A 27,604-nucleotide genomic window follows, 5' to 3' on the forward strand; every position below is an offset into this window, starting at 1 on the left:
TAAAAGTAGTTTTTCACACTGATCATAAACGGCCGCCTTACAAAATTTCTAAAAAAATATAAAATCTTAAATAGATATCAGAACGGTTTTAGAAAGGGCTTTCGCACGACCGACCATTAATTAGTACTAAAAACCCTAATTGACTCTTATAAATCAAGCCACAAACCGCTTTTTACGTGTTTCATCGACTTTAAAAAAGCATACGACAGTGTCTGGAGAGAGGGTTTACTTTACAAACTACTAAAAATAGGGTGCAGCGGGAGATTTATTACCCTTTTACAAAGTATGTATTCAGATGATAGATAGTCAGTTAAGCTAGACCAGAGTATAACGCCTTCCTTTTCTTCTCACTTTGGGGTGAAACAGGGATGCGACCCTTTTCTACATCTTCATCAATGATATTCCAGAAATATTCTCTTCATCGTGCGACCCAGTAAAACTCGATAATACATCAAAACTTAACTGTCTCCTCTATGCTGATGATTTGGTTATACTATCCGACTCAGCCACCGGTCTAGAAAATGGCCTCCAGAAACTAAAAATGTACGCAGATAAATGGAAGCTCACAGTTAATATGAAAAAATCTAAAGTATTAGTTTTTGGCCCGCAACAATACTGGCGGCAATTTACAACAGGTAAATGGAACTACGGTGGAGAGCCATTAGAATGTGTAGACGAATACACATATCTAGGTCTGCAGTTTCATTTTTCGGGAAATTTTAAAAGTGCCCTAAAAAGTCTATACAACAAAGCCACACGTGTATACCACTGTATTTTAAACCGTCTGTCAAATGTTGAAAATGTGTCAATACAAGTACTGTTGAAATTGTTTTCGTCGCTCGTTGTACCAGTATTACTGTAGGGTTGTGAAATTTGGGGTAAATGCCTTTTAGGAAGGGCTTCATCGTATGAAATGTTTGATACTAAATTTTTCAAAGTATCCAATGATTTCGAAAAACTACAACTGAAGTTTTTTAAGCGTATACCAGGAGTCCACTCAAAACTAAAAATTTAATTATATATGGAGAACTGGGGAAAGCCCCACTAATAGTACAAATTTCTTCCCTGGTGGCAAAATATTGGTGCCGAATAAAAAGTAGGGTATATGAAAACACCTTAGTGGGGGAAACGGCGAAGATCAGCCTTTCTTCAACATCTAATGTCCCTGTAAGGTTTATCAATTCCCTATTTGCTTAGTGATTTAAAGACACTACGGGAAATAGATATTGAAGGCCAACAAATTTATACCCTAGGAAAATATATTAAGAAAGTACTATAAAAAGTTATGCAACATTTTGGAGAACCCAGGCACAGTTAAATCAAAATAGTGGAAAGCTACGCACTTATTGCAAGATCAAGACAAATTTTAAACTAGAAAAATATTTATCAGAAGCTAATGTTAGACGCTGACAATCTATGACTAGATTACGTGTCTCGGCACACAAACTAGCAATTGAAACAGGCCGCTTTAAAAATTTACCTTATGAATTAAGGATTTGTGAAAAATGTGAAAAAAATAAGGTTGGGGATGAGTACCATACCTTAATGGAATGCGACTATGTCAATGATATACGTCGAGTATTTTTTAATGATCTATTTGCAATCAATAATTCTTTCAAACTGTTAAGGCCAAAAGACCTTTTTTTGTATATTATGAGCTTAACAGATGACGCCATTACGAGCCTATTATTATTGTTGTTGTTGTTGTTGTTGTTGTTGTTGTTGTTGTTGTTGTTGTTGTTGTTATTTTTATTATTATTATGTTTTCCATGGGTTACATCTCGATCTACGTCACAAATGACTGGGCCTTTCAGTTCACGGCCTTTTTTTCCGAAGGTTGACCAAAATACCTCAATATTACAGATTTGAGCTATTCGCGCGAACGCGTGTTTTATAGGGTCCATAAGAACCACATACCATTTGGAAGATGAAAATATAAAGAATTGACAAAGTCTATCAACTCTGAAAGGTTATATGGACTTTAACATTCATTTACACTATTCGACAACCAGGAATGAAAAATCTATTTTCATTTGCGCGTTAACAATAGCACAAACAAAATATCAATAATACGAGAACTCGCAATCAATACAGTGAACGAAATATTCATTAACATTTTTATTACAGCAAGTGCAAACAATAATATTTTGTGAAAGTCATTTGCGTGCTTCTTACAAACGTTAGCGCCTCCGTACAAACAATAAGCCCTTCATGACAAGTAATATCCTAAAATAATTATTCAATTACTTCCCGTTTATTTGTGCCCTTATAATGCACATACATGCAAAATAAAGGATACTAGCACTCACTTCCGAGAAGTATCTCGCAGTGTTTAAATGAGATGTATTTTCTTATTTGAAAAAAAGCTGATTTGCATATGTTCTTTACTTGTTTGTCCATTGACATTTCGCTGTCAATCCATGTTCCAATGTTTTTTGCGGAATCAGAAATCTCAATAACATCAGACCCAACATTGTTGAAACTCAGATTAGGTTTTGGACGATGACGAGCATGAAGTACGAGAAGTTCCGTCTTATCACCATTAAGAAGAAGCTTATTGGCTGTCATCCATCTATTAATGTCTCTCATCGATACATGATTCAACTAAGTGTCACGACAGAGCAGGTTCTTTATCAGATAGAGGATTGAACGACAATGCAATTGTGTGCATTCAATTATGTAAAGTTCGCTAATGTATTTCCTTTTAGTTCAAATGATTTTACTTTCGCTTAAATGACAGTACATCGGCGTAAATGAAAGCGTATTTCTCGGTAATGAAAAGCAAAAGGTGTACGTTTCTTGCCTTTGCCGCCATCGCTGCTTAAGTTCACTATTATCGTACATCAACTATATCTTGGTTCCGTAGACCTCCACTCTAAACGCCTGCCAGCTACTGTAAGCCGTGGGAATAAACTGGACAAATCTTGCGTTGGTCGGGTTGGCGAGGGAATTCTTTTTCACGTTTCTCTTGTCGACATTTCCTATGAAGTCCTGCAAGGAAACACAACCAATTTCTTATTTAGCTGAAGTGGACGTGGTGGTAAGTTTGATACTTCTTTCGCCCCCTGCTGTCTGTACATAAGATTGGCACTAAAGCTATGTGCACTTCATTACCTTCTTGAAATCATTTTCTCGAGATGTCCGATGTTTCAAATTCATAAAGTAGATTACATTTAATAACATTCCTTGGTACCGTTCTCTTAGAGATTCTCCATATTCCAGGTGCATAAGATGCTAAAATTTTGCACAGGGCAGGCAAACGAAGTATTCAGAAAGATTTTACATTTCCCTATATAACAAAGAGATCTACTAAATGTTTTTTTTTTACCCACCATTTTAAGAATTTGGATGGCTTGTCTGCCCTTAATAAAAGGTTATTTCGCTGTATTTGTAAATAAAGCCTTACATCACATGATGGGTTTGGGCTATTTTTGAGGCTAGTTTGATTATCCGCTTCAAGTTCATCGCTTATACGTTTAGTTTTATCATCAATTGACAACTTCAAAAGCCATGATAAGCAAAACACGTAAAACATCGAAAAATAAGTTGCCATTACCAAATAATTCTTTGTTTTCGCAATCGAAGGAGCTTTGAGCATTATCGTAAACACAGGGCACGTGCGAAAAATGGCCGCTTTTGTATCGCGGACTGCCAAAGGGAGCCAAAATCTTGGTACAAATAGACAGACGCCGACTCATGACTACTTATTGACGATGGGGGGAGGGGACGAAGATTTTGTTTCAAGGATGGCGACGGCTTGTTTTACAGGAAGCCCAAATTAATTGAGCTCGCTTTTCTAATGGCTACTGGCAGCTAAATTAGTGTAAATAAGCGTTACGTCTGTCGGGCAAATGTTTTTGATTGGTCGAGCACTATGACGTCATCAGCCTGCCCAAGCTTTTGAACGAGAATTCTTGCAGGCGCCAAAGCATAATTTAAGCCTGGAATAGGATATGCTTCGGAAGCTTATTCAAGTACTTGATTTTTGTCCTTTTGAGATGTGTCTGATAATACAAATGGTGATCTAGCTTAGGTTGAGAAAGTTTAATAAAGACTTATGGAGACGGGAAACCAATCCGTGTTTTCGCTTTGACAAAGTAAAAGATCGTATGGAACTAACATTCTTTCAACTGCATGAGATTTGTGAAAAATACATCATTTTAGCTAGGTTTATGCTCAAGAATTTGGTTCTGGGACTTTTGAAATATCTATCTATCATAATCTGTTTGCCTGAGTTTAGTAAGAATAGCAAACAAATGAATCGTGTTCCACAGCTAGACATCCATTCTCTGGGACCCATGGCGTCGCGGAGATCGGGCACACAGGGAGCGCGCACGAAAGAAATCTCGCGCGCTCCCTGTGTGCCCGATCTCCGCGACGCCCTGGGCCCCCGAGGATGCTAGACATCGAAGCTAAACTGTATGTTGATGAATTTGAAATCAAAGGTAAACTGTATGTTGAATTTGATTCCTTGTAATATTTATTTTTGGAAAATTATGAACTAAGCTGTTGAAAAATGTTGTATATTTTGTGATTACAAATATCTAAAAGAATTATTGTGTTCTTTTTGTTTTTGTTTGCTTCTTTTTTAGAAAAGAAGCTCTACTGTAAGGTACATTTAATATCGTCACAAGATAACGGGTACTGTTCTGGTTTTAGATAAAGAAAATAAATTTGCGCAAAAAGTATGAACGTTTATTTGTTACCTTTTCGACACCATTTTCTCGGTAGATGCTCCATGTTCCAGATACAAGTGCAAATGAAAGCTTGTATCTGGTGGTCCACTCGTCATCAATCTCGCCACTACCCTGGGTAGCTACTGCACAAACTATATGTATGGATATCATGTCGGTTTGTAGGTAGTGATCACCACTTCTGTACTCCGGTGCCCAGTACTTGCGGTGATAATTAAGCCGTCCGTACGTCGCGTCACAGTAACGGTAATGGGATGATGCGCTAAACCTGTCGTCAGGAATGATCGCACTGCTTTCCAGGCCGATAGCGGTACTACTGCAGGTTGTGATGTCTTCAAGAAAAACAGGATTGTATTTTGAATCAGGATATTGGCATGAACGTTGTTGGAACTGATAATAGGAGCCGTAAAAGAGATAGTAATGAAAATAGAGAGTAATGATAATTCAGTGCCGTAGCAGGCCTCGAAATATTGGAGGGACACAATACAGAAACATTAAGAAAATATTGAGGACAACCACGCCCCTACTGGTCATTTTCTTATAATATTTTAAAATATTGGGGGGCACGTGCCCCAAGTGCCCCACCCCCTGCTACGGACCTGTAATTACCATGATGAAGATGGTAATGTTCTGCGATGTCTGTTAATTGTGGTTATGGCACTTTTGCTCATGCTGTTAATGCAGATTATATCGATGATGATGATTACAGCTTACCAATTTCACATGTATTGCCAGTGAATACACTGCTGCAGGTACAAATGTAGCCAGAGTTATCAGCGGAGTTGGTGCAAGTTGCGCCATTCTTGCAGGGGCTGGAGTCACATGGTTGAACTGTTAAGACAACTATGTTTAATTGTACTTCTTATTGGAAAAAGTGAAAGATGAATCGGTTCTCTGGATGCAATGAAGCAATTGGATGCAATGTCTGAAGAAGTATATGTATGGAGACGGGCAATGCAGAGGTCAAGAGATGCCAACGTTTTGGATTTTATCCCAAATAAATATAATTCATCAGGTTTTAGTAACCGCCCTAACGAAGGACTGCAAAATAAAATACGGAACGTTTGTATCTCCCCTACTTTTATTATACTTTTTTGTAATAATATTAAGAAAAATCATGTACCTTGAGTTTCACATTCAATTCCCGTATACCCACTAGCACAAGCGCACGTGTAGCCGGAGTTGTCCGCTTTGTCAACACAAGCTCCGCCATTCTTGCAAGGACTGGAGTCGCACGGTTGGACTGTTAAAAGTTATGCTAACTTTGGTCAATTATAGTATCTGTTGTAATATCATTAAATGGGAAATTCCTGTACCTTGAGTTTCGCATTCAATTCCAGTATACCCACTAGCACAATCGCACGTGAAGCCAGAGTTGTCCGCTTTGTTAACGCAAGCTCCACCATTTTTGCATGGACTGGACTCACATGGTTGGACTATTTAAAGTTATAATGACGTTAGTAATTATACTATACTTGTTGTAATATTATTATGTTGAAAAATCTTTTACCTTTTTTTTTCGCATTCAGTCCCCGTATACTCGCTCGTGCAAGTGCACGTGTAGCCAGTGTTGTCTGGTTTGTTGGTGCAAGATCCACCATTCTTGCAAGGACTAGAGTCACATGGTATGACTAAATAGGTGAGGATAATAGATTAAGCAACGTTTCGTATTCAGTCCCCTAGTACTCATTAACAAAAGCAGGTAGAATTGTTACAGGAATTGCTACATCAATGGTTTTCTGGGTAATGTGCTAACGCCATTTTGAAAATTACCCAGAAGACGCTGCGAACGAGGTTGCATAAGCTCCAGCTCGCAGATAACCAATCCCTAATCTATAACTAGAACATTTCACAAAGAGAGAAATAGGTCCTCCAGCCGCCCACCGCCACAAACCATGTACCAAGATTATTTCCAAAGTTTTGCATAGCTTTAATGTTGTTTAAATTGGAAAACATAATTTCAAAGTTTAAGAAATTATACAAGAGTGCATATAGTTGAAATGGGCATAGAACTTGTCAAGGAAACAATGCCGTTTTCATAATTCAAAATCACTTTAAACGAAATGAAAACACAAGAATGGTTAACTTTTTAAAAACAATAAAACCAGCGTTGTAGGCTTCAAAACCTTCTATTACAACATTTTTTGACGCTCATTTATGGAAATTGCTCGATACTCTGTTGGGAACTCTTAAAAATTTGTCTTTCCTTTTTGTAATTTTCCAATTAATACTATAACGAAGCCTTATTGATACGTTATAAAATGATCCACTACACATATTGTATTAAAAAACTTGACAAATAAATCTTTATTTTGTACTAATTTCTATTGGAAGATCGTTGCCTATTTGACTTTAGTTGAAAACCTTTATGGATAATGGAATGGAAAATAATGGAAAAAATATCATATTTTTCATAATTATTTCTAGTGTTTTCTTACCACATGGGGAGACATTTGGATCCGATTTGATTGGGCAAACGCACGAGGCGCCACCGCCAGCGAAGTCCACTTTGCACATTTTGTCATCAGGGCATGAACCTTGGACGCAGTCATTCTTAGCAATGAAATATAGAATATCATTTTTTTGATACGCACGTTACATTGTGGTTCAGACATTATCGCAATGTTAGTGATAGATGTTGTGGTTGTCGTAGTTGTTTGATAGTGGTAGTGCTGGATATAGTGGTAACAGTGGTAGTTTGAGTGTTAGTGGCAGGGCCGTAACGGACATCTTAAAACTGGGGGGGAGAGGGCACAACGACACGGACATGAGGAAAACTGGGTGGCAAAGCCACGCCCCTACTGCTAATATCCAAAGAAAAAATTGGGGGGGGGGGGGGAGGACTATAGACGTTACGGCGCGAAGTGGGAGTGGTTTATGTCATTGTTAGCTTCATAGATAGACACTAGGTCTAGCTAGACGATCGGTGCAAGCTGCGCATTTCCATTCAATCCTAGCTAATAAAGCCGTGGACGTGTTGACTATCTTTGTGGACGAGTTGACTCAACTTGTGGACGAGTTGGTTGTGGAAGAATTGGTTTGTGGACGAATTGACTGGATACCACACTGTATTACGATCCCGAGGGTGTCCGTAATAACAAGTTGTCTTTGGTTGTGATAACGTACCTTGGACCCAATATAGACACTTCCTGCTTTCTCCTCCAAGTCCGCTGGGTGTTGATGGCGAGTAGATATACTGGTCTGGCAGGTTTTTGATGTGCTGTCGTAGTTGACTGATTGACAGACCTCACTTAGGTAGCAATTTACACTGCATTGTCCCAGAGAGATGTCTGTGAAGCTATTTTCGATGTGACTTTTGAGATGCTTTCCATGTTGAACGTCATTCAGTGGCATTTTCTTGCACTTTCCATTTTGTAATCCTTATAGGCAAATAAAGGATGGATATGTTAAAGTAAAAGGTGTATATTCAAGGCATGATCAGGCTACGAAAAAATTTATAACACAACAGAGAGGGCGGAGCTGGCCTAAAAAAAATGGCTCAAGGGAATATTCATATATTTGGGACACGCTATCACGGGGAATTTGTTAAACTTTCTAGATATTACAACGCTAAACATTGTTAAACGTTATAGAAAATATCGTCATTTACTCCTTTATACTTTTTTATTTTATAGCGGAGCTTCCACGCGGCGCGAAGCGAAGCCCCATACCTAAGAATAACAAAAATATTGATAACAAATATTGGGAACCCATCGACTCGAGTTTTCGTGACGCGATGTCTGTCCCAAAAAAGCATCGTATGACAACCAAACTTGGCAGTTGTCATGTATGGGCGGTGCCAAGATATATTGAAATGTTTGTGTCTTCATCGATGACGTCATTTTAAGCAAAACTATCATGATGTCATATGTATATTCATATCTCCTAAACGAAACATCATATGGCAACCAAACTTGGTTTGTGTCATGTATGTGTCAAGAAGTGTGCAACAATATTGTCGTGTGATTTCTGCTGTCATCAATGACGTCATCAGTAACGTCACTTAAAGCAAAAATATTCTGACGTCAACAAAATAAAAAATATATTGTAGGTGTCATGTATTTTTCAAGCGGGGTGCAATGAGATGGTCACGTGACATCATCGATGACGTCACTAAAAGTAAAACTACCCTGAAGGGCGGAAACATCGTATGACAACGAAACTTGTTATGTGTCATGTGGATGTCAAGGGTGGGGGAAGGGAGTTTAACAATAAGTTGGTCGCGTGTTCTGTGAAATTGTTGACGTCGCCAAAAACAGAAATGTAATAGCTTAATATTTATATTTCTTAAATTATTAAGCGGAAAAAAGCAAAGATATGGTCATTTGGAGTTCCGCATTTACGCAATGCCTAAATCTATATACTATTAACTAACTTCCATACCACTGCTCTTAAAAGTGGAGGGGGCTTTCCCCTGCCCCATATGGGGAAGCTTAAGTCAGAGACATTTTGGGCATGCTCCCCCAGGAAAGTTTTATTTTAACACGCTGGAGTTGTGACACCTTCGAAGTAAGTTTTACAACGCTAGAAATTTTGACTTTATGGAAAATGTCGTTCTTTACTCCTTTCTCCTCTACCTATTCCATACCACTGATCTAAAAAGTGTCTTTTCCCTTGACCGCCGCCTATGCTTAACGACGTTAACGTTCTAATAAACAAAGAGGAGTTAAACTTTTCGTGACGTATGTTGTATTTAATTGGCTCTCTTAAGAATAAGATCGTTTGTGATATACGAATCGTAAGACAGGAGACACTCCGATAGGAAAACTTTATCTGCTCCAAGTACAGAATTTAACACAAACTTGGGATAAATTTGTGTTGTTCGTTTTCAGAATTAGGAAAATTCAGAATTCGCTGACAAAGTATCCTAGTTCAATTGAGCTGATAAATCAAATAGAAACAAAATGTAATTCCGCTAGTTTGAATGATGACGGAAAACAGAAAGCGGTTTGACTGTTTCGTATAAATATACAATATATTGTAAATCGCAAGAGTGTAAACCTCACCCTCAGCCATCGAAGTGACTCATTAGAGTTACCGGATGAAATTGGATTCTATTGGAATAGATTCTACACCATGCCCCTTCTACATCGTTTGTCTGACCATTAGTTTTAGAATATATGTTGCTAAGTAATTATACATGTTAATTACAAGGATTGTTTTTTAAGAAATATATGGATATATATAAGCAACACAACTATACAAAACATTACTGTGCAAATTTGGGCTCCATGCTTGGTTTATGTGATGGAGCAAATCAATATTTCTCACAAAATATTTAAAAAAATAGGACACTTCCCTAAGAGATGTGAAAAAAAATAAGGACCCTTCCTTTAGACATGCGAAAAAATATACGACCCAAAAAATCAGAGCCCCCTCCCCCCTTCCCCTCCACTTTAATAAAGACACGTCCCTAAACATATTTTGAAACAAGGCACTGAGTTTTCGACTAAAACGTCGAAAATTGAATATGAATAACGCAAATAAGCGCAATTCTTGCAAGACATAGTTTATCTTATAAATACATAATACTGTAGTAATAAGTTTTGTTTGATTTTGAAATAACTGTGATGTTATTGGAAAACGGATCAAGCAATTTTGGCTGTGTTTCAAAAATAAACTTGCTGTTAAACTTGTTAAAACATCTTCATATGGTATAACTTTCCACCTTTATCAAAATAAAATAGGGCTTCATATCTCAGATGCAAACGAAATTATCTTTGGCGAGCACTTTTTTTTTCTAATTTCGCGTCCATTTTCAACATTATTTTTGTCATTCGTGACAAAAACTCGTCCAGGGTCGAATCTAGCTTTTCGCTAAAGGGGGGGTTTGGCTTAGTGACATAGGGGGAAGGGGGTAAGTTTTTTCTATTACATATGGCTTTTTGGCAGTCCAAAGGAGGGGGGGGTTAAACCCCCTAAACCCTCCCCCTAGATTCGCTATTGCATTTTTATAGTGATCCACGAAATTGCGAAAAATTTGTGGTTCGCCATTGCTATCCCCCTTCACCTCCTGTGGATATCAGAAATATCCCTAAAAGAAATATTATTTCGCATGATAGGGTATTCTGCAACGAACGAGAAATTTCAGCTATCAAGTTCAAAACTATCAAACGTTTAATGAACTGCGAATTTAAACAAATCTGAAGAAATTATGGCCAACAGATCAAAAATTGACGAAAATCGATGCCACGTCTTCCCTCTCACGGATTTTGATTTTTGTAAACTTGTAAACATACTTTTTTCCCTCGTTGAAACTTAAAAGCTTAAACAATTTATGTAACCATTAACTTGAAAAGGTGACGGATTAAAACAAGAGAAGTGTTGTTCATTAATGAAACTTGAGGCGTTTATCCTGATAATTATTGTTACAAAAATCTTGAAGTGATTCAGGAAAACTCACCTTCAATAACTTGTAGAAAATATAACATCAAAGCCGAGTTAATGATTAGGCTCATTCGTGTCCTCATGATTTCATTGGAAGCTAAAATTTATCCCACAGTTTTAATCATGATCGTGCTATTGGCAAGGGAGAACCGTGAATGAGACAAAACAAAAAGTTTGTTTTCTACAAAGTTCACCTGATTATTGGACATAGTAACTGTCGTGCTGCGAAAAGTCATTTCCCAACTTTCTGGAAATTCTACAAAAGCCGGGAAGGGCCATCAGGATTTCCGAATTTTTACTTAACTTTGGAGATAATAGTTTAGGAGATAGTAGTTTCCAAGATAAAAGTTTTGGCCATTAAATATGAAAGCCTTTCATCTGTGGTTTGTTTCTCCCCCGCTGGGCAAGGGCAGGAGGACATGTATTTGCTGAGTAAATCTTCGTATCCTCGGGGACCAAGGGCGACGCGGAGACCGGAAGGGGGAGTACGCGCGAAGACGAAAGAAAGAGAATCAATGTTGTTTTAAATTTGACGCCTTTATCCTTATAATTATTGTTTCAAAGAAAGAAGAAATCTTGAAAGGATTGAGGAAAAATTACCTTCAATAACTTAAAGAAAATATAACATCAAAGCCGGGTTGATGATTGGTCTCATTCGTGTCCTCATGATTTCTTTGGATTTCTTTGTAATCGTGCTATTGGCAGGGAAGAACCGTGAATGAGACAAAACAAAAGGTTTGTTTTCTACGCAGTTCAACTGATTATTGACAACGTAGTTATCGTGCTGCGAAAAGTATGAATTCATGAATGAAATGTGTCTTGCTTTGCTATAAGCGATCCGCGACAAGCTATCCGTCATTTAATAAAATAAACACAAAATGCACCCTCAATTTGTGTTAAATATTGAACTTAACGAATAAAATATCTCCAACCGAAATATCTTCTGCCTTCCGAGCTAGCGATATCCTTTTTAGTTGCCTCTTTTTAGGGACGGGCCATAAGAAAAGTGAAGGGGGGATGGGGCGGGGTGGATAAGGAATAAAAACAAAATTCATGCACGGTGAAAAGCCTGCAAAAATCCATGCAGCCCAAACCAGAAAGAAAAATGTGCATACAACGATGAAAAAAAATCATGCACGTCTTTGAGACAAGAAAAAAAACATGCCCGACTGAAACCTCCCCCCCCCCCTACTCCCCCCCTTTATACTTTTCTAATGGTCCGTCCCTTTTATCCCTATTTTTCACCTGAAGAAGATGAGCTGTGATCACGTGCATGTGATCACGTGCATGTCCCTCACCAACATCACAACATGGGCCGTTTTCGAACAATGGAATCGGTTTTATTATATAGAAACTAGTACGATATTAAATGTGGTCTTTAAAAGCAGCTTTAGACTAGCAAAGGTCGCATGCGTGATCCGCACAATTGGCATCACGCTAGCCCGTCGCAGCTCTAGATCCCACATGGATCTAAGCTGTGGTTTAAAGCACTTCGTTCGAGTCGAAGTCGCCCTGCAGTTTTTTTGCCGATGAAGTTTAACTGAGGCATACCGGCTATGCCATGCTGACGAGTCCTAATAAGGACGAAACAGCTGTCCATGGTTGCCGAACTGCACGGGTAATAGACTGTGCTAGCGTCCCGTCTTGGCCCGACTGGTGCCAATGTGTGTATGCTAGTGTGCTTTTAAAGTCCACGATATTTAACACAAATTGGGGGTGCAAGTTTGCATAAACATGTTTATTTATTTTATTAAAAATAAGATAAAATTGACAGTGGCCCTCTAGTCAGCTTAGCAGCCGTTTGACGTACGTGACCTAAGCATATCGCGTGGAAAAGATTACGTAATCAAAGCTAGCTCACGAGGGGTCTCTGTGAGACGTTCGTGACCAAAGCATATCGCGTGACAAAGATTACGTAATTGAAGCTAGCTCACGCGGGGTCTCTGTAAAATGTCGAGCGGACCTCCGCGGACCGGAATTTCGCGGACCTACACGGACCGGTTTTTTAAAATATTTGTTTAATACACAAACATATACATAAAATAAAAACTTGTCGTCATCGGCACACACATAAACTAATACAAGAAGCAAAGTTGCGCTATAAAGGAGTCGAGTCTACCAAACGGGATGTCGAGTTGACATAGGGACTCCCCAAAATATGTTCAGAGAACACGCAAAATGTAACCATGATTTAAGCCTTTTTTCTTTTCGACAAATTTTAATTTATTTTGATAGCTTCGTATACCTGTGTGTATTAAAAAAATATTTTTTTTTAAACCCGATCCGCTGAGGTCCGGTCCGCGGAGGTCCGGTCTGATTTTACAGAGACCCGCTCACGCGTCGCACTGGATAATATATGTTGATATATCGCCTGACTTTTATTAAGCAAACACCTTCAGAAGCAGTTTATACCAACCAGCCAACACCTCTCAAAATGTACTGGCTCCTGGCTATTGCTGTATTGCTGGTTTTATTGTATTGGAACGGTGTCAAAAACTACTCAATTCTTAAGAACGAGCCCCTCAAAGGACCGGAACCGTGGCCCTATATCGGTAATTTACTAGAGGTCGGCAAATATGGCGGCTTGCATAAGATGCAACTTCATTTTAGCAAAATATATGGCCGTGTTTACAAGCTGTTCATCGGTAGAGCACCAACTATCGTCGTCTCAGATCCTGAAATTATCAAGCAGATTCTTTTAAAAGAGTTCAACAAGTTCCCCGATAGGCCAGCATTTATCAAGTTCGGTCGGCCGTTCAACTCTGGGCTTTTCATCGCTAGTGGAGAAACATGGAAACGAATTCGTTCTACCCTGACTCCAAGCTTCACGTCAGGGAAACTGAAGAAGATTGTACCCATTTTCAATACTGCTTCAGATAACCTGTCTGCCAAAATCGAGAAATTGGCAGATTCAGGTAAGGCTTTATATGTTTGTTTTTTGCTTTTGTATTATAAATTTATACCACCCGGGGATCTTATGTAGTATGTTATCATGTTCCCTTAAATAACACAATCGCTAGTGAATTCTCTCAAATTCCCATGTAGAAGGTTATCATTCCCTTGAATAACACAATCACTAGTGGTTCGGAGTGTTAATTTTTACGCGACCTCTGTGAAATCCACTGTCACTACGGAGGTCCGGCAGACGGATAGGATCCTAAAAAAAACTTCGTTCCGGAAGTCCGAAATAAACCTATATGATTTAATTCTTTGAATTCAGTAATATCCATTCCAAAACTATATGATGTAAGAGAATGGAGGGCTGCATTTTTTTTTATGAAGACAGATATTTTCAAGTGCCGCACGCAATTCGATTGTGTCCTGTGTACAGCCTGATTTAATCTCACAATGCTCGGTTCTATCATTCTAATGTCAGCGACTTGTTATTCTTTAAAATAAATCATTATGTTCAAAGTATAGTATGCACCCCGATACTCGTTAAGTGTCGCAATTAATCGACGTGTAACCTGTATACAGGGCTGTATATAACCTGAGTATCAGGCCCTCCTATGTTTCTATCGTGCCGGCGAGAAACAAGACAAGGGCCTGATACAAGTACTGTCCGAATCGCATGTTCTCATGCCGGATTCCGACATGGCTCCTGATTGGTAAAAAAACAAAGGGTACTCGAATGGGACGCGCTGATTGGTTCAGCTATATATATATATATATATAGTACCCTAGCCCGTCGACTGGTCGTTCTCAGAGTAATGGCGGACTCCAAAAGTGCTTTTGACCTGGCGTTAGCAGAATCAGAGAAATCGTTTTCTTTAACATTTAAAAAATATATTTTCCTGTCTTTATTTTCTTCGGAAAAATTGCGCCTGATACTCAGGTTAGATGTTCAAATGTTTTGCCAAGGCCGGTCATTGCGTGTGTTTATTTCTCATTGGTATCAATTTTCGAAGCGAACATCTACTAGTTATACCGGTTTCGTTATACCAAAAGCGCTGGAAATATTGATGTCATAGAAGCTGCTTAATACTACGGACATCTTTAGTAGTAGTTATCAAATTTTTAGACTGACCAGGCGCCGAATATTCAAGAAATTTGTCTGTGAGAGCACGAAGAATGCTTGGGATTGTTTGCGGTACTTCCCGCGAGTTGTTGATCGAGTGAGCTTATCAAATAAAAGAATTTGTGTTTAACCAGAGGTTTGTCTATTTAGACGAAAAAGCCTGTAGGAAATTGGGGATGTGAAAATCCTGTAGTAATTTAGTGAAGTGTGGATCTGCAGCTATATACTTAAATCGTAAATCTCCTGAGCCGTCAACTATCTTTGCGTTAGCATAAAGTTACTCTCACCAGGGTTCGTCGTTACTAAAATTATTACCCTTGTATATAACACCAATGTAGTTTTGATTTACATAAATGCTGTTTATAATTTGATTTGGGTATTTGATTTTGCCACCACGCGAGTCTTTGGAAAATTGACAGCCGACGTATTTTGACAGTGGCCTGAAAAGGGGCGGCAGGCGTCGCGTGTAGTATTTGTGTAAGGCGTACTTTTATTTTTCCTCTCCAGCTTTTGAAAAATAAAATCACCAGATACTCAGGCTAGGCTGTATAATCATTCAACTTTCTTTAATGACTTGGAAGTGCTTGGCCATTTTAAACAATAATGGATAATAATGGACAATAATTATGGTGATATTAGATAATGCACTAGTCAATTGAAACCCCCACACCCATGGTCCCGGGGAAGGTTGGGGGATTAGACTTTGACCCTGTACAAAACAGAGAAAAGCCCCCACCCCTTCGGGACCAAACTGCATCCATATGCCCCTCCCCCTCGGGATGCAAACTATAGGCAACTACCCGACAAGTCATCTGAAATTAGCCTTAATTTTTCAAAGCCAGTACTCTCCAGCGAGTACATTTGAACTAATAACTATGAAGACAACAGTTACCAACAGTTAGTTATTATTCATATTCATTTTTGCACATTTCGCCATGCAGCTTGCCACACACACAGGTAGCCCAGGCAATGTATCTGTTAACCGATGAGAAATAACGGTGTTTGTATGAGCAGATGAGAGTGATTCCTAGGCCCGCCATTTGCCGTGTGTTTTTTGTGAATATCAATTAATTACATAAGTACAAAGTACAAACTAACAACATGACTTCTTTTTGTGTTTTTTAATGTCTAGAATTTTATTACGGTTTTTTATTAAAAAAAATATATCCATTAGTCATCTATAATTTTTTATATTTGAACCCAGAATTCAAATAGGGCCCCCGAATGATTCCCCGAAATTTAAATGTGCTCGCAGTTTTTGGCTAATGCTCGCATGCTCGCGCAATTTTTCCACCGTGCTCGCATTGTATTTTTTCGGTGTGCTCGCTGCTCGATTTATTCAACAACTAAAATGCTCGGTCTCGCATAAAAAACGGGGTGCTCGCAAGCTCGTAAGTGCTCGCCCTTCAAATGCTTAGCTTTAGAACTTTGTATTTTTAATAAAGAATATGAAAAAGTGTCAACCAAAAAATGGATTGGGTTTGTTTTCTAAAGAAAATGACTGTTATCGTAAACAGGGTACTGTATAAAAATAAGCCTGTTCTAAGTGTAAGGAATGACCGGGGAAGAATGGGTCGAGTCCGAACCATGGGACCCAAATCCACCGGAAGTCAATCGTTCCCCATACAAACCTCTGTATTTTTCGACTAATATTGGGTGTCAAAACTCTCAGAGATATTCATGTATACTTTACGATACAAACTTTTCGCCTCAGTGTGATCAAATGTGGGTCTTATTCTCTGATATCCGAAGAAATAGTGTCGATAAAATATGGAACATGGAATAAGCCGCACACAATACAGGAAAATACGTGTTGTAGTCGCTTGGTAAATGGCGCGATAAGCCCAAATTCTTGGCCGCTAAAACCATTTTAGTCCTTTCATCCACAGAGGCCCATCGCTGAACTGTAGAATAACTTGTTTTTTCTCACTTATTGATGCTTTAAGGTAGACAGTTACCTAAAAAAATAGCCCGTCCAATAGCCTGTTACAAAACACGCGCGAAGTTGTTGTTTTGCCATTGCAAACTGTCTCGCGTTTTGGTTGGCCAAAGCCGGGCTTATGACGTCACAACCTTGGTACAGCTTTTCAAAATTGTTTTAAAACGATAACAACTTCGTTTTAAAATGACGGCAAACTCGTCAAAAAAACGGACAGTACTTGCGCAGCAATGGGCTGCTCCAACAACCACTATACAACACATGTGTCAATACATGCATCTCCAAAAGACCCGGAAATTAGGAAAGTAATGGGCCCGATTCGTCGGGACTAAGCGGAAGGAGTTCTCCATGGGAAGGGTCACCGCTCTTTGTTCGAGCCATTTCGCCGATGAATGATTCAAGCGATCAAACCTGAATCTCCCTGATGCTATGGCCCCGAAATTCAAAAGGAGTTTAAAGACGGGACCTCTTCCTACACTGCATCATATTATCGCTTCAGATTGCGTAAGCTCTGGCATTTTGAAGCTAGTTTTCACAGCCCATATCGCGCATAAAATACAAAGATTCGTATGGGAAATCTTTACTTCCGGTGGATTCTGGTCCAATGGGTCAGACTCGACCGATTCTTCCCCGGTCATTCCTTAAACTCTGAACTGGCTTATTGCCGTTGCTGTTCTAAACAGGGTATGAAAATTGACGGCAAAACAATTTTTTTTGTTCAGATATTTTGTCATAAAATAGGTAATCTGGGATACAGACCCTTAGTACCCCCACCTCCCCCCAAGCCCTATCTCTCCTTTGCATGCCCCTCAAGTATCCCATTGCATTGTTATAAAAAAAGACTTTGTCAACTCATGTGTGACCTCTTGTTAACACACACATAAATATATGTCATTTACCAGCTGGGAGGTCCGTATCGTAAAATACCGTTATCGAGGTCAGTTTTTAAGGCCGAGGCCACGGCATTTCACGATACGGACCGACCCTTAGATGGTAAATAACATATTAATTTTTTCCTCAATAGAATTTCCAACTTTGTTTACCTTACGGGCTTACGGTTGCACGAGGCGAGGTTTCGCTTCTGACTTTCGTCGATGTTCGGGAAGATTTTGTTCTCTCATGATCATTTAATAAACTCCATTTTGTATTTTCACACAACGCTTTTAATCCTCCAGAAATACAGAACCTCCAATGAAGACATTCTCTAAGTTTTGACCAACAATTATTGTAAAATAATTTATCCAAATTGATACGTAGTTCTCAACTCGAATTATTGATCGTAGAAATGTCTTCTTTCGCTTTAAATCCTCCACAGACAATAAGATATATTCACTAAAGAACTTCTCTTGAATGTGGATACGTTAGGCTGGTTATGCAGGGCAATTCCTAGAGTGATTTGTCGTTTTTTTTTTCGTATGGAGACGATTTGCTGCTTTTTCTATCCCAAAAAATCTTTGGGCAAACTTGAAATTGCCGCACGCGTTGCAAAATCAATATGGCGGGAAATTGTCAAAACACAGGGAATTTGAAACCGATTTTCCGTAAAGTCGAGCTTTATAGGTGAGCGGTCCGATATCGCAGGGTCGGGATCGTAGGATACCGGACCTCACGACAGCCAATCAGAGCGCGCAATTTGATGGATACCGGACCCCGAAAAGAATAAAGTTTGATATCTTGTGTCTGCACAGGGGAGAGCGTGGACTGCATCAGGTTGTTCAGTCTATTCGCACTGGAGGTCATCATGAGCGCGGCATTCGGATACCAGGCAGACGTCCAGACTGCCCCTGACGAGGAGTTCGTCGCCAAGGCCAGAAACGTGTTCGCTATACCTGCGTGGCGTCGATTCTTTTCCATGATCCCCTTTGCGGACTTCTTTGGCAGGTATGAATAGCACCATGATAATAATCTATACACGTTATCCACATCTACGACATCGTCGTAATCACACCAAAAACGCCATATTATTATTATCTTAATCATCATCATTATCATGATAAACATAATAATCATCATCATCATCATCATCATCAACATTATTATCATCAACACCACCAGCAACGACAACATCATCATCATCGCAATTATTATTATCATTATTGTTATTATTGTTGTTGTTATTATTATGATTATACAGAATTGTCCTTTTAAGTTTATGCATTCCCTGTTGTTGTGTTTTTATTTCAAAACACCCAGAGAATTGAGGATCACTGGTACGCAATCTATCGATGATACTGCCCTCGAAGATTTGCGTCCGCGCGAGCCAGAAAGCAAACTGTACCGAACTTTTTTTACACACCCTCCCCCAATCGCCATTGGGTCGAATCTTTCAGCCTAATCTCGCCTCTCTGCCATGTCAAAATTATAATAATCATTTCATAGTTTCTAAAATCGAAATTATCATCATCAGGTTCATGACCCCGATGAACTTCGGCCACTATTTTCTCCAGATGGCGGAAGGAATGGTAAATAACCGCATAGCAGAAGGAGGGCGTGGTCGCAACGACTTTATTCAGCTTATGCTAGATGCGCAGGCGCAAACGATAGAAGGCGTGCCAAAGCTGACACCGGACCAAATTGCAGCACAGTCCGTGACCTTTCTCATCGCAGGCTTCGAAACAACGGGAACCACCATGTCGAACACCGCCTACTTCTTAGCAACCCACCCTGATGTCCAGGAAAAACTCGTACAAGAGCTTGATAAAGCGCGCGAGAACCGGGGCGACATGTCCTTGTACGATCTGGCTCAAAATACCGAGTACCTGGACAAAGTCCTTAACGAAGTCCTTCGTCTTTGCCCCCCCGGATTTTCACTCGCGCGAAGATGCGCCGAGGAATGCACCATTGAAGGTGTACACTTCCCTAAAAATGTCGATGTGAATATCCCCGTGTACGTCCTGCATCGTGACCCTGATCTTTGGGAAAACCCAGAAGAGTTCGACCCTGAGCATTTCTCGCCCGAAGCCAAAGAGAAGCGCCACCCGTACTCGTTCATGCCATTCGGGGTGGGTCCTCGACAGTGCATCGGAATGAGGTTCGCCCTGCTGGAGATCAAGATGTGCCTGATGGCGGTTCTGGAGAAGTTTGTGTTCGAGCGAGCCCCCGAGACGCAGAAGTGGGATGGTGAGGCTGTGCTACTGCTGCGTCCCAAGGACATGGTGCTTAGGATAAGGAAACGATAGACGTCGAACGGTAACAGGATAAGGCCCCGTCATCACCACCCATGCTGGAGCCTCGCTTGCGTCACTATAAAACAAATGTTCAAGAAACCAACCTAGTCCCAGGCGATCTGGTCTGGATTTCTATGCCGTGAGGCAAGAGGGGCTGGGGAGAGTGGTTCCCAGTGACGTCACAACTCCGGCTAAGAACGTTTGGGACTGGGCGTTGGCGCTGTTTTCACGGGGGGCAAAAAAAAATGCGAAATGTGCCAATTTTCTGAAACAGCCTTGAGAAGGAAGTGATGGGTCGCGCTTTTTCATGTGTAGTCTCTTTTGTGTTTCTTGTGATATAATTTAGGAACTCATGTACGGCGTATTTAGGTGGTTCAATTAAGTAACGAAACTGTATTTCTTGTTTTAGAAATTATTTTGCATCAGTCTTACTTTTTACGGTCAATTTGATATCCACTTTTAAAAACATTTTTCAATGTTTATGCGAGGTTTCCGAGGATGAGCTGTGCTTACTAATACGTAAAATAAGTACTGTAATCAATATTTTTATTTAGTTTTGTCTGTGCAAAGAATATGTACACTCGTAAAACGATTCATTATTTCATTTGTAGTTGATAAGTGATTTGTAGATTTAAGAGAGAATTAACTAGAACTTCAAGCTGCAAACGGCCAAAAAAAATTATCAATAGCTAAGGTATTCGTAGTTTAGTTATTTGTAGCTATGCTGAGTGACAATAGATATATATCCCCATCATATTGTGTAAAACGCTCAACACGTAGAGTTATAATAAAACAAAAAGTCCGAGGGCTATACAGTAAGGATGCAAGTATACCCACATGCTGATGTAGTCGATATAAATGAAGCAGATGCGCAGGGTGTGTGCGCTACCATATTAGTCACTAAAAAAGGGGTAATTTCCTATTGAAGGATTGGCAAATACTATGACTTTGGCATATAATACCTGACTGCCACCCCCCCCCCCCCCCCCAATCCCACACGCACACACACAGAATATCCAGGGTTCGCGTTCGATTGTTTTATTTTTCGTGCAATTACATTTAATACAGCTCATGGGGGCGTGATAGGGGAAACCACATTTAAAACTCTCTTCCAAGCGTCTTCTATCACGGTCCTGAGCTCAGTTAGCTGACACCTTTTCATCCTAGTAAAAGGCGAGAAAGCATTTATTTTTATCGGCTGACTTGGTAGTCACCCGTTCAGCCGTTCTTGGTGTCGCTAAGATCAACGGCTCTGTGCAGGAGACTGCTGCTTCATTAATGTGCAGATTATGTTTCTTTTTTTTTTTTAAATTACTATATGTTGTAGAATCAAGATGCAGGGACAAGGTCTCTAAGGGAACTTTAAAAGCACACTAGCAGACATAAAATTGTCACAAGACGCGCTACTGGAAATGAGTGTTCACTGGTGTTTCGTGAAACATGCTTTTTTAAGGGGAATCAAGGCTCTAGATCCGTAAACCTCCACCCTAAAGCCGGCCAGTCATGGTAAGCAGTGGGAATGAACCGGATAAACCTTGCGTTGGTCGGGCACACATAGTGTGCCGTTCATGGTGTCGCTAAGATCAACGTCTCTGTGCAGATCAACGGCTCTGTGCTTCGAATGTACAAATTATTTCCTTTTTTTCAAAATTACTATAGAACCAAGACGTGGCTGACAAGGTCTCTTTCAGAGGCGCCACTGAAAAGTGCTCACAAAGAGGTGCCTGTATAATCTTTGTACAAAACTCATTTTTAAAGCTCTCAAGCTATCTAGGCTCTAGACCCGTACACCTCCACTCTAAAAGCCGGCCAGTTATTGTAAGCAGTGGGAATGAACTGGATAAACCGTGCTTTAGTCGGATTGGCGAGAGAGTTGCTTTTCACGTCTGGCTCGTTCACGTTCCCTATAAATACCTATAAGTAAATGAATAGCAGGGTTTAGTACAAATCGTGCCACCATTTCAGGCATCTTGTAGTTTTCTTGTGAATTTTTGTGTTCCGCACTAGCATTGTTCTACATACATAGCCTTCTTGGGTTCATTTTATGCGGCATTTTCTGTCCATGGTTTTTCTTTTAAAAGGATCAATTTTACTATAGGAATGGCAAAATCCTAAATGGCCGCCAACTTCAAGGTAACTGAATTGCGTAGTATAAAATATACGCCTACCTTTTCGGCGCCATTTTCTTGGTAGATGCTCCATATTCTGGCCTCAAGTGCGAATGAAAGCTTGTATTTGGTTGTCCACTCATTATATCGAGGATCCGTACCCCCTTGTGTAGCTACTGCACAAACAATGTACACGGATATCATGTCGATTTGTAGGTATTGACCCCGGACCCCTTGGGACTTCGGTGCCCAGTACTTGGCGTGGTTCAGCCGACCGAACCGAGGGTTACATTCGGAGAAATGTGATGATGCACTAAATCTGTTGTCAGGAATGATCGCACTGCTTTCGAGGCCAATAGCGGTATTACCGCAGGTTGTGATGTCTTCAAGAAATACACAAGAAATATCGATTACTATAATGACCAAGAGAATTGTAATTTGTTCAGGATATCGGCATGGACATTGTTGTAGCTGATGATGCAGCTGAACAGCGGTAAAAGCAAGAGTGATAGTGTATAGGGATAGTGAAGAGAATTATGATTTTGAAGATGATAATGTTTCGAGGTGGCTTTTACAGATGATATCGATGATGATGATTTCAGCTTACCAATTTCACATGTACTGCCAGTGAATACACTGCTGCAGGTACACATGTAGCCAGGGTTATCAGCGGAGTTGGTGCAAGTTGCGCCATTCTTGCAGGGGCTGGAGTCACATGGTTGAACTGTTAAGACAACTATGTTTAATTGTACTTCTTAATGGAAAAAGTGAAAGATGAATCGGTTCTCTGGATGCAATGAAGCAATTGGATGCAATGCCTGAAGAAGTATATGTATGGAGACGGGCAACGCAGAGACCACGAAATGCAAACGTTTTGGATTCTATACCCAAAAATAAAATTATTCATCAGGTTTTAGTAGCCGCCTTGACAAAGGATTGCAAAATAAAATCCGAAACCGTTGTATCTACCCTACTTTTATTATACTTTTTATTATAATATATTAAGAAAATTCCTATACCTCCAGTTCTCATTCCTTCCACGTATACCCACTACCTTGATTTTCGCATTCAAATCCCGTATACCCACTAGCACAAGCGCACGTAAAGCCGAAGTTGTCCGCCTTGTTAGCGCAAGCTCAGCCATTTTTGCAAGGACTGGAGTCGCATGGTTGGGCTTTGAAAAGTTATAATAACTTCGGTCAATTATAGTATGTGTTGTATTATCATTAAATGGAAAATTCAAGTACCTTGACTTTCGCATTCAATTCCCGTATACGCACTAGCACAAGCGCACGTGTAGCCGGAGTTGTCCGCTTTGTTAGCGCAAGCTCCGCCATTTTTGCAAGGACTGGAGTCGCATGGTTGGACTGTTAACAGTTATAATAGCTTTAGTAAATTATACTCATGTATACTCGCTCGGGCAAGTGCACGTGTAGCCAGTGTTGTCTGGTTTGTTGGTGCAAGATCCATTATTCTTGCAAGGACTGGAGTCGCACGGTTGGACTGTTAAAAGTTATGTTAACTTTGGTCAAGTATACTATCTGTTGTAATATCATTATGGAAAATTCAAGTACCTCGAATTTCGCATTCAATTCCCGTATACCCACTAGCACAAGCGCACGTGTAGCCGGAGTTGTCCGCCTTGTTAGCGCAAGCTCCGCCATTTTTGCAAGGACTGGAGTCGCATGGTTGGACTGTTAAAAGTTATTATGACGTTTGTCAATTATTTTGTACTTGTTGTAATATTAATAAGTTGAAAAATCATGTACCTTGTGTTTCACAATCTGTCCCCGTATACTCGCTCGGGCAAGTGCACGTGTAGCCAGTGTTGTCTGGTTTGTTGGTGCAAGATCCACCATTCTTGCAAGGACTGGAGTCGCACGGTTGGACTGTTAAAAGTTATGTTAACTTTGGTCAAGTATACTATCTGTTGTATTATCATTATGGAAAATTCAAGTACCTCGAGTTTCGCATTCAATTCCAGTGAACCCACTAGCACACGCGCACGTGTAGCCAGTGTGGTCTGGTTTGTTGACGCAAGCTCCGCCATTGTTGCATGGACTGGAGTCACATGGTTGGACTGTTAAAAGTTATTATGACGTTTGTCAATTATTCTGTACTTGTTGTAATATTAATAAGTTGAAAAATCATGTACCTTGTGTTTCACAATCTGTCCCCGTATACTCGCTCGGGCAAGTGCACGTGTAGCCAGTGTTGTCTGGTTTGTTGGTGCAAGATCCACCATTCTTGCAAGGACTGGAGTCGCACGGTTGGACTGTTAAAAGTTATGTTAACTTTGGTCAAGTATACTATCTGTTGTATTATCATTATGGAAAATTCAAGTACCTCGAGTTTCGCATTCAATTCCAGTGAACCCACTAGCACACGCGCACGTGTAGCCAGTGTGGTCTGGTTTGTTGACGCAAGCTCCGCCATTGTTGCATGGACTGGAGTCACATGGTTGGACTGTTAAAAGTTATTATGACGTTTGTCAATTATTCTGTACTTGTTGTAATATTAATAAGTTGAAAAATCATGTACCTTGTGTTTCACAATCTGTCCCCGTATACTCGCTCGGGCAAGTGCACGTGTAGCCAGTGTTGTCTGGTTTGTTGGTGCAAGATCCACCATTCTTGCAAGGACTGGAGTCGCACGGTTGGACTGTTAAAAGTTATGTTAACTTTGGTCAAGTATACTATCTGTTGTATTATCATTATGGAAAATTCAAGTACCTCGAGTTTCGCATTCAATTCCAGTGAACCCACTAGCACACGCGCACGTGTAGCCAGTGTGGTCTGGTTTGTTGACGCAAGCTCCGCCATTGTTGCATGGACTGGAGTCACATGGTTGGACTGTTAAAAGTTATTATGACGTTTGTCAATTATTCTGTACTTGTTGTAATATTAATAAGTTGAAAAATCATGTACCTTGTGTTTCACAATCTGTCCCCGTATACTCGCTCGGGCAAGTGCACGTGTAGCCAGTGTTGTCTGGTTTGTTGGTGCAAGATCCACCATTTATGCAAGGACTGGAGTCGCACGGTTGGACTATTAAAAGTTATGTTAACTTTGGTCAAGTATTCCATCTGTTGTATTATCATTAAATGGAAAATTCAAGTACCTTGAGTTTCGCATTCAATTCCCGTATACCCACTAGCACAAGCGCACGTGTAGCCGGAGTTGTCCGCTTTGTTAACGCAAGCTCCGCCATTCTTGCATGGACTGGAGTCACATGGTTTGACTTTGAAAAGTTATAACAACTTTGGTCAATTATACTATCTGTTGTATTATAATTAAATGGAAAATTCAAGTACCTTGAGTTTCGCATTCAATTCCCGTATACCCACTAGCACAAGCGCACGTGTAGCCGGAGTTGTCCGCCTTGTTAGCGCAAGCTCCGCCATTTTTGCAAGGACTGGAGTCGCATGGTTGGACTGTTAACAGTTATAATAGATTTAGTAAATTATACTCTACTTGATGGAATACTATTCAGGGCAAAAATCTTGTACCTTGAGTTTCGCATTCTGCCCCCGTATACTCGCTCGGGCAAGTGCACGTGTAGCCAGTGTTGTCTGGTTTGTTGGTGCAAGATCCACCATTCTTGCAAGGACTGGAGTCGCACGGTTGGACTGTTAAAAGTTATGTTAACTTTGGTCAAGTATACTATCTGTTGTATTATCATTATGGAAAATTCAAGTACCTCGAGTTTCGCATTCAATTCCAGTGAACCCACTAGCACACGCGCACGTGTAGCCAGTGTGGTCTGGTTTGTTGACGCAAGCTCCGCCATTGTTGCATGGACTGGAGTCACATGGTTGGACTGTTAAAAGTTATTATGACGTTTGTCAATTATTCTGTACTTGTTGTAATATTAATAAGTTGAAAAATCATGTACCTTGTGTTTCACAATCTGTCCCCGTATACTCGCTCGGGCAAGTGCACGTGTAGCCAGTGTTGTCTGGTTTGTTGGCGCAAGATCCACCATTCTTGCAAGGACTGGAGGCGCACGGTTGGACTGTTAAAAGTTATGTTAACTTTGGTCAAGTATTCCATCTGTTGTATTATCATTAAATGGAAAATTCAAGTACCTTGAGTTTCGCATTCAATTCCAGTGAACCCACTAGCACAAGCGCACGTGTAGCCGGAGTTGTCCGCTTTGTTAACGCAAGCTCCGCCATTCTTGCAAGGACTGGAGTCACATGGTTTGACTTTGAAAAGTTATTATGACGTTTGTCAATTATTCTGTACTTGTTGTAATATTAATAAGTTGAAAAATCATGTACCTTGAGTTTCGCATTCAATTCCCGTATACCCACTAGCACAAGCGCACGTGTAGCCGGAGTTGTCCGCCTTGTTAGCGCAAGCTCCGCCATTTTTGCAAGGACTGGAGTCGCATGGTTGGACTGTTAACAGTTATAATAGCTTAAGTAAATTATACTCTACTTGATGGAATACTATTCAGTGGAGAAATCTTGTACCTTGAGTTTCGCATTCTGTCCCCGTATACTCGCTCGGGCAAGTGCACGTGTAGCCAGTGTTGTCTGGTTTGTTGGTGCAAGATCCACCATTCTTGCAAGGACTGGAGTCGCACGGTTGGACTGTTAAAAGTTATGTTAACTTTGGTCAATTATACTATCTGTTGTATTATCATTAAATGGAAAATTCAAGTACCTTGATTTTCGCATTCAATTCCCGTATACCCACTAGCACAAGCGCACGTGTAGCCGGAGTTGTCCGCCTTGTTAGCGCAAGCTCCGCCATTTTTGCAAGAACTGGAGTCGCATGGTTTGACTTTGAAAAGTTATAACAACTTTGGTCAATTATACTATCTGTTGTATTATAATTAAATGGAAAATTCAAGTACCTTGAGTTTCGCATTCAATTCCCGTATACCCACTAGCACAAGCGCACGTGTAGCCGGAGTTGTCCGCCTTGTTAGCGCAAGCTCCGCCATTTTTGCAAGGACTGGAGTCGCATGGTTGGACTGTTAACAGTTATAATAGATTTAGTAAATTATACTCTACTTGATGGAATACTATTCAGGGCAAAAATCTTGTACCTTGAGTTTCGCATTCTGCCCCCGTATACTCGCTCGGGCAAGTGCACGTGTAGCCAGTGTTGTCTGGTTTGTTGGTGCAAGATCCACCATTCTTGCAAGGACTGGAGTCGCACGGTTGGACTGTTAAACGTTATGTTAACTTTGGTCAAGTATACTATCTGTTGTATTATCATTATGGAAAATTCAAGTACCTTGAGTTTCGCATTCAATTCCAGTAAACCCACTAGCACACG

The 27,604-nt window shown here is 40.2% G+C and overlaps 4 protein-coding genes across 4 annotated transcripts; 1 reads left to right on the forward strand and 3 right to left on the reverse strand.

Moving 5' to 3' along the window:
* Window positions 1–2,749: 2,749 nt before the first annotated feature.
* Window positions 2,750–8,071, reverse strand: LOC116608111 (lactadherin). The gene is made up of 6 exons (XM_048734545.1): window positions 7,821–8,071; window positions 7,133–7,247; window positions 6,205–6,325; window positions 5,409–5,506; window positions 4,707–5,026; window positions 2,750–2,991 (listed from the first exon to the last, which is right to left on the reverse strand). Exons 1-6 carry the CDS (start codon window positions 8,046–8,048, stop codon window positions 2,848–2,850), a joined length of 1,026 nt encoding a protein of 341 aa, XP_048590502.1. The 5' UTR covers window positions 8,049–8,071; the 3' UTR covers window positions 2,750–2,847.
* A 5,369-nt stretch (window positions 8,072–13,440) lies between these two features.
* LOC5501040 (cytochrome P450 3A41) lies at window positions 13,441–21,016 on the forward strand. The gene is made up of 3 exons (XM_001622352.3): window positions 13,441–13,996; window positions 18,727–18,919; window positions 19,446–21,016. Exons 1-3 carry the CDS (start codon window positions 13,516–13,518, stop codon window positions 20,215–20,217), a joined length of 1,446 nt encoding a protein of 481 aa, XP_001622402.2. The 5' UTR covers window positions 13,441–13,515; the 3' UTR covers window positions 20,218–21,016.
* A 959-nt stretch (window positions 21,017–21,975) lies between these two features.
* On the reverse strand, window positions 21,976–25,330 carry LOC5501037 (fibropellin-1). The gene is made up of 11 exons (XM_048734546.1): window positions 25,270–25,330; window positions 25,046–25,165; window positions 24,855–24,974; window positions 24,660–24,779; window positions 24,469–24,588; window positions 24,274–24,393; window positions 24,083–24,202; window positions 23,561–23,680; window positions 22,921–23,037; window positions 22,374–22,696; window positions 21,976–22,119 (listed from the first exon to the last, which is right to left on the reverse strand). The coding sequence occupies exons 1-11, from the start codon at window positions 25,328–25,330 to the stop codon at window positions 21,976–21,978; spliced, it is 1,485 nt and encodes a 494-aa protein (XP_048590503.1).
* On the reverse strand, window positions 25,331–27,320 carry LOC125573779. The gene is made up of 5 exons (XM_048734549.1): window positions 27,177–27,320; window positions 26,791–26,910; window positions 26,596–26,715; window positions 25,627–25,746; window positions 25,331–25,360 (listed from the first exon to the last, which is right to left on the reverse strand). Exons 1-5 carry the CDS (start codon window positions 27,264–27,266, stop codon window positions 25,331–25,333), a joined length of 480 nt encoding a protein of 159 aa, XP_048590506.1. The 5' UTR covers window positions 27,267–27,320.
* Between the last annotated feature and the right edge of the window lie 284 nt (window positions 27,321–27,604).

The sequence above is a fragment of the Nematostella vectensis genome, chromosome 11, assembly GCF_932526225.1.
Source record: "Nematostella vectensis chromosome 11, jaNemVect1.1, whole genome shotgun sequence".
Classification (NCBI taxonomy): Eukaryota; Metazoa; Cnidaria; class Anthozoa; order Actiniaria; family Edwardsiidae; genus Nematostella; species Nematostella vectensis.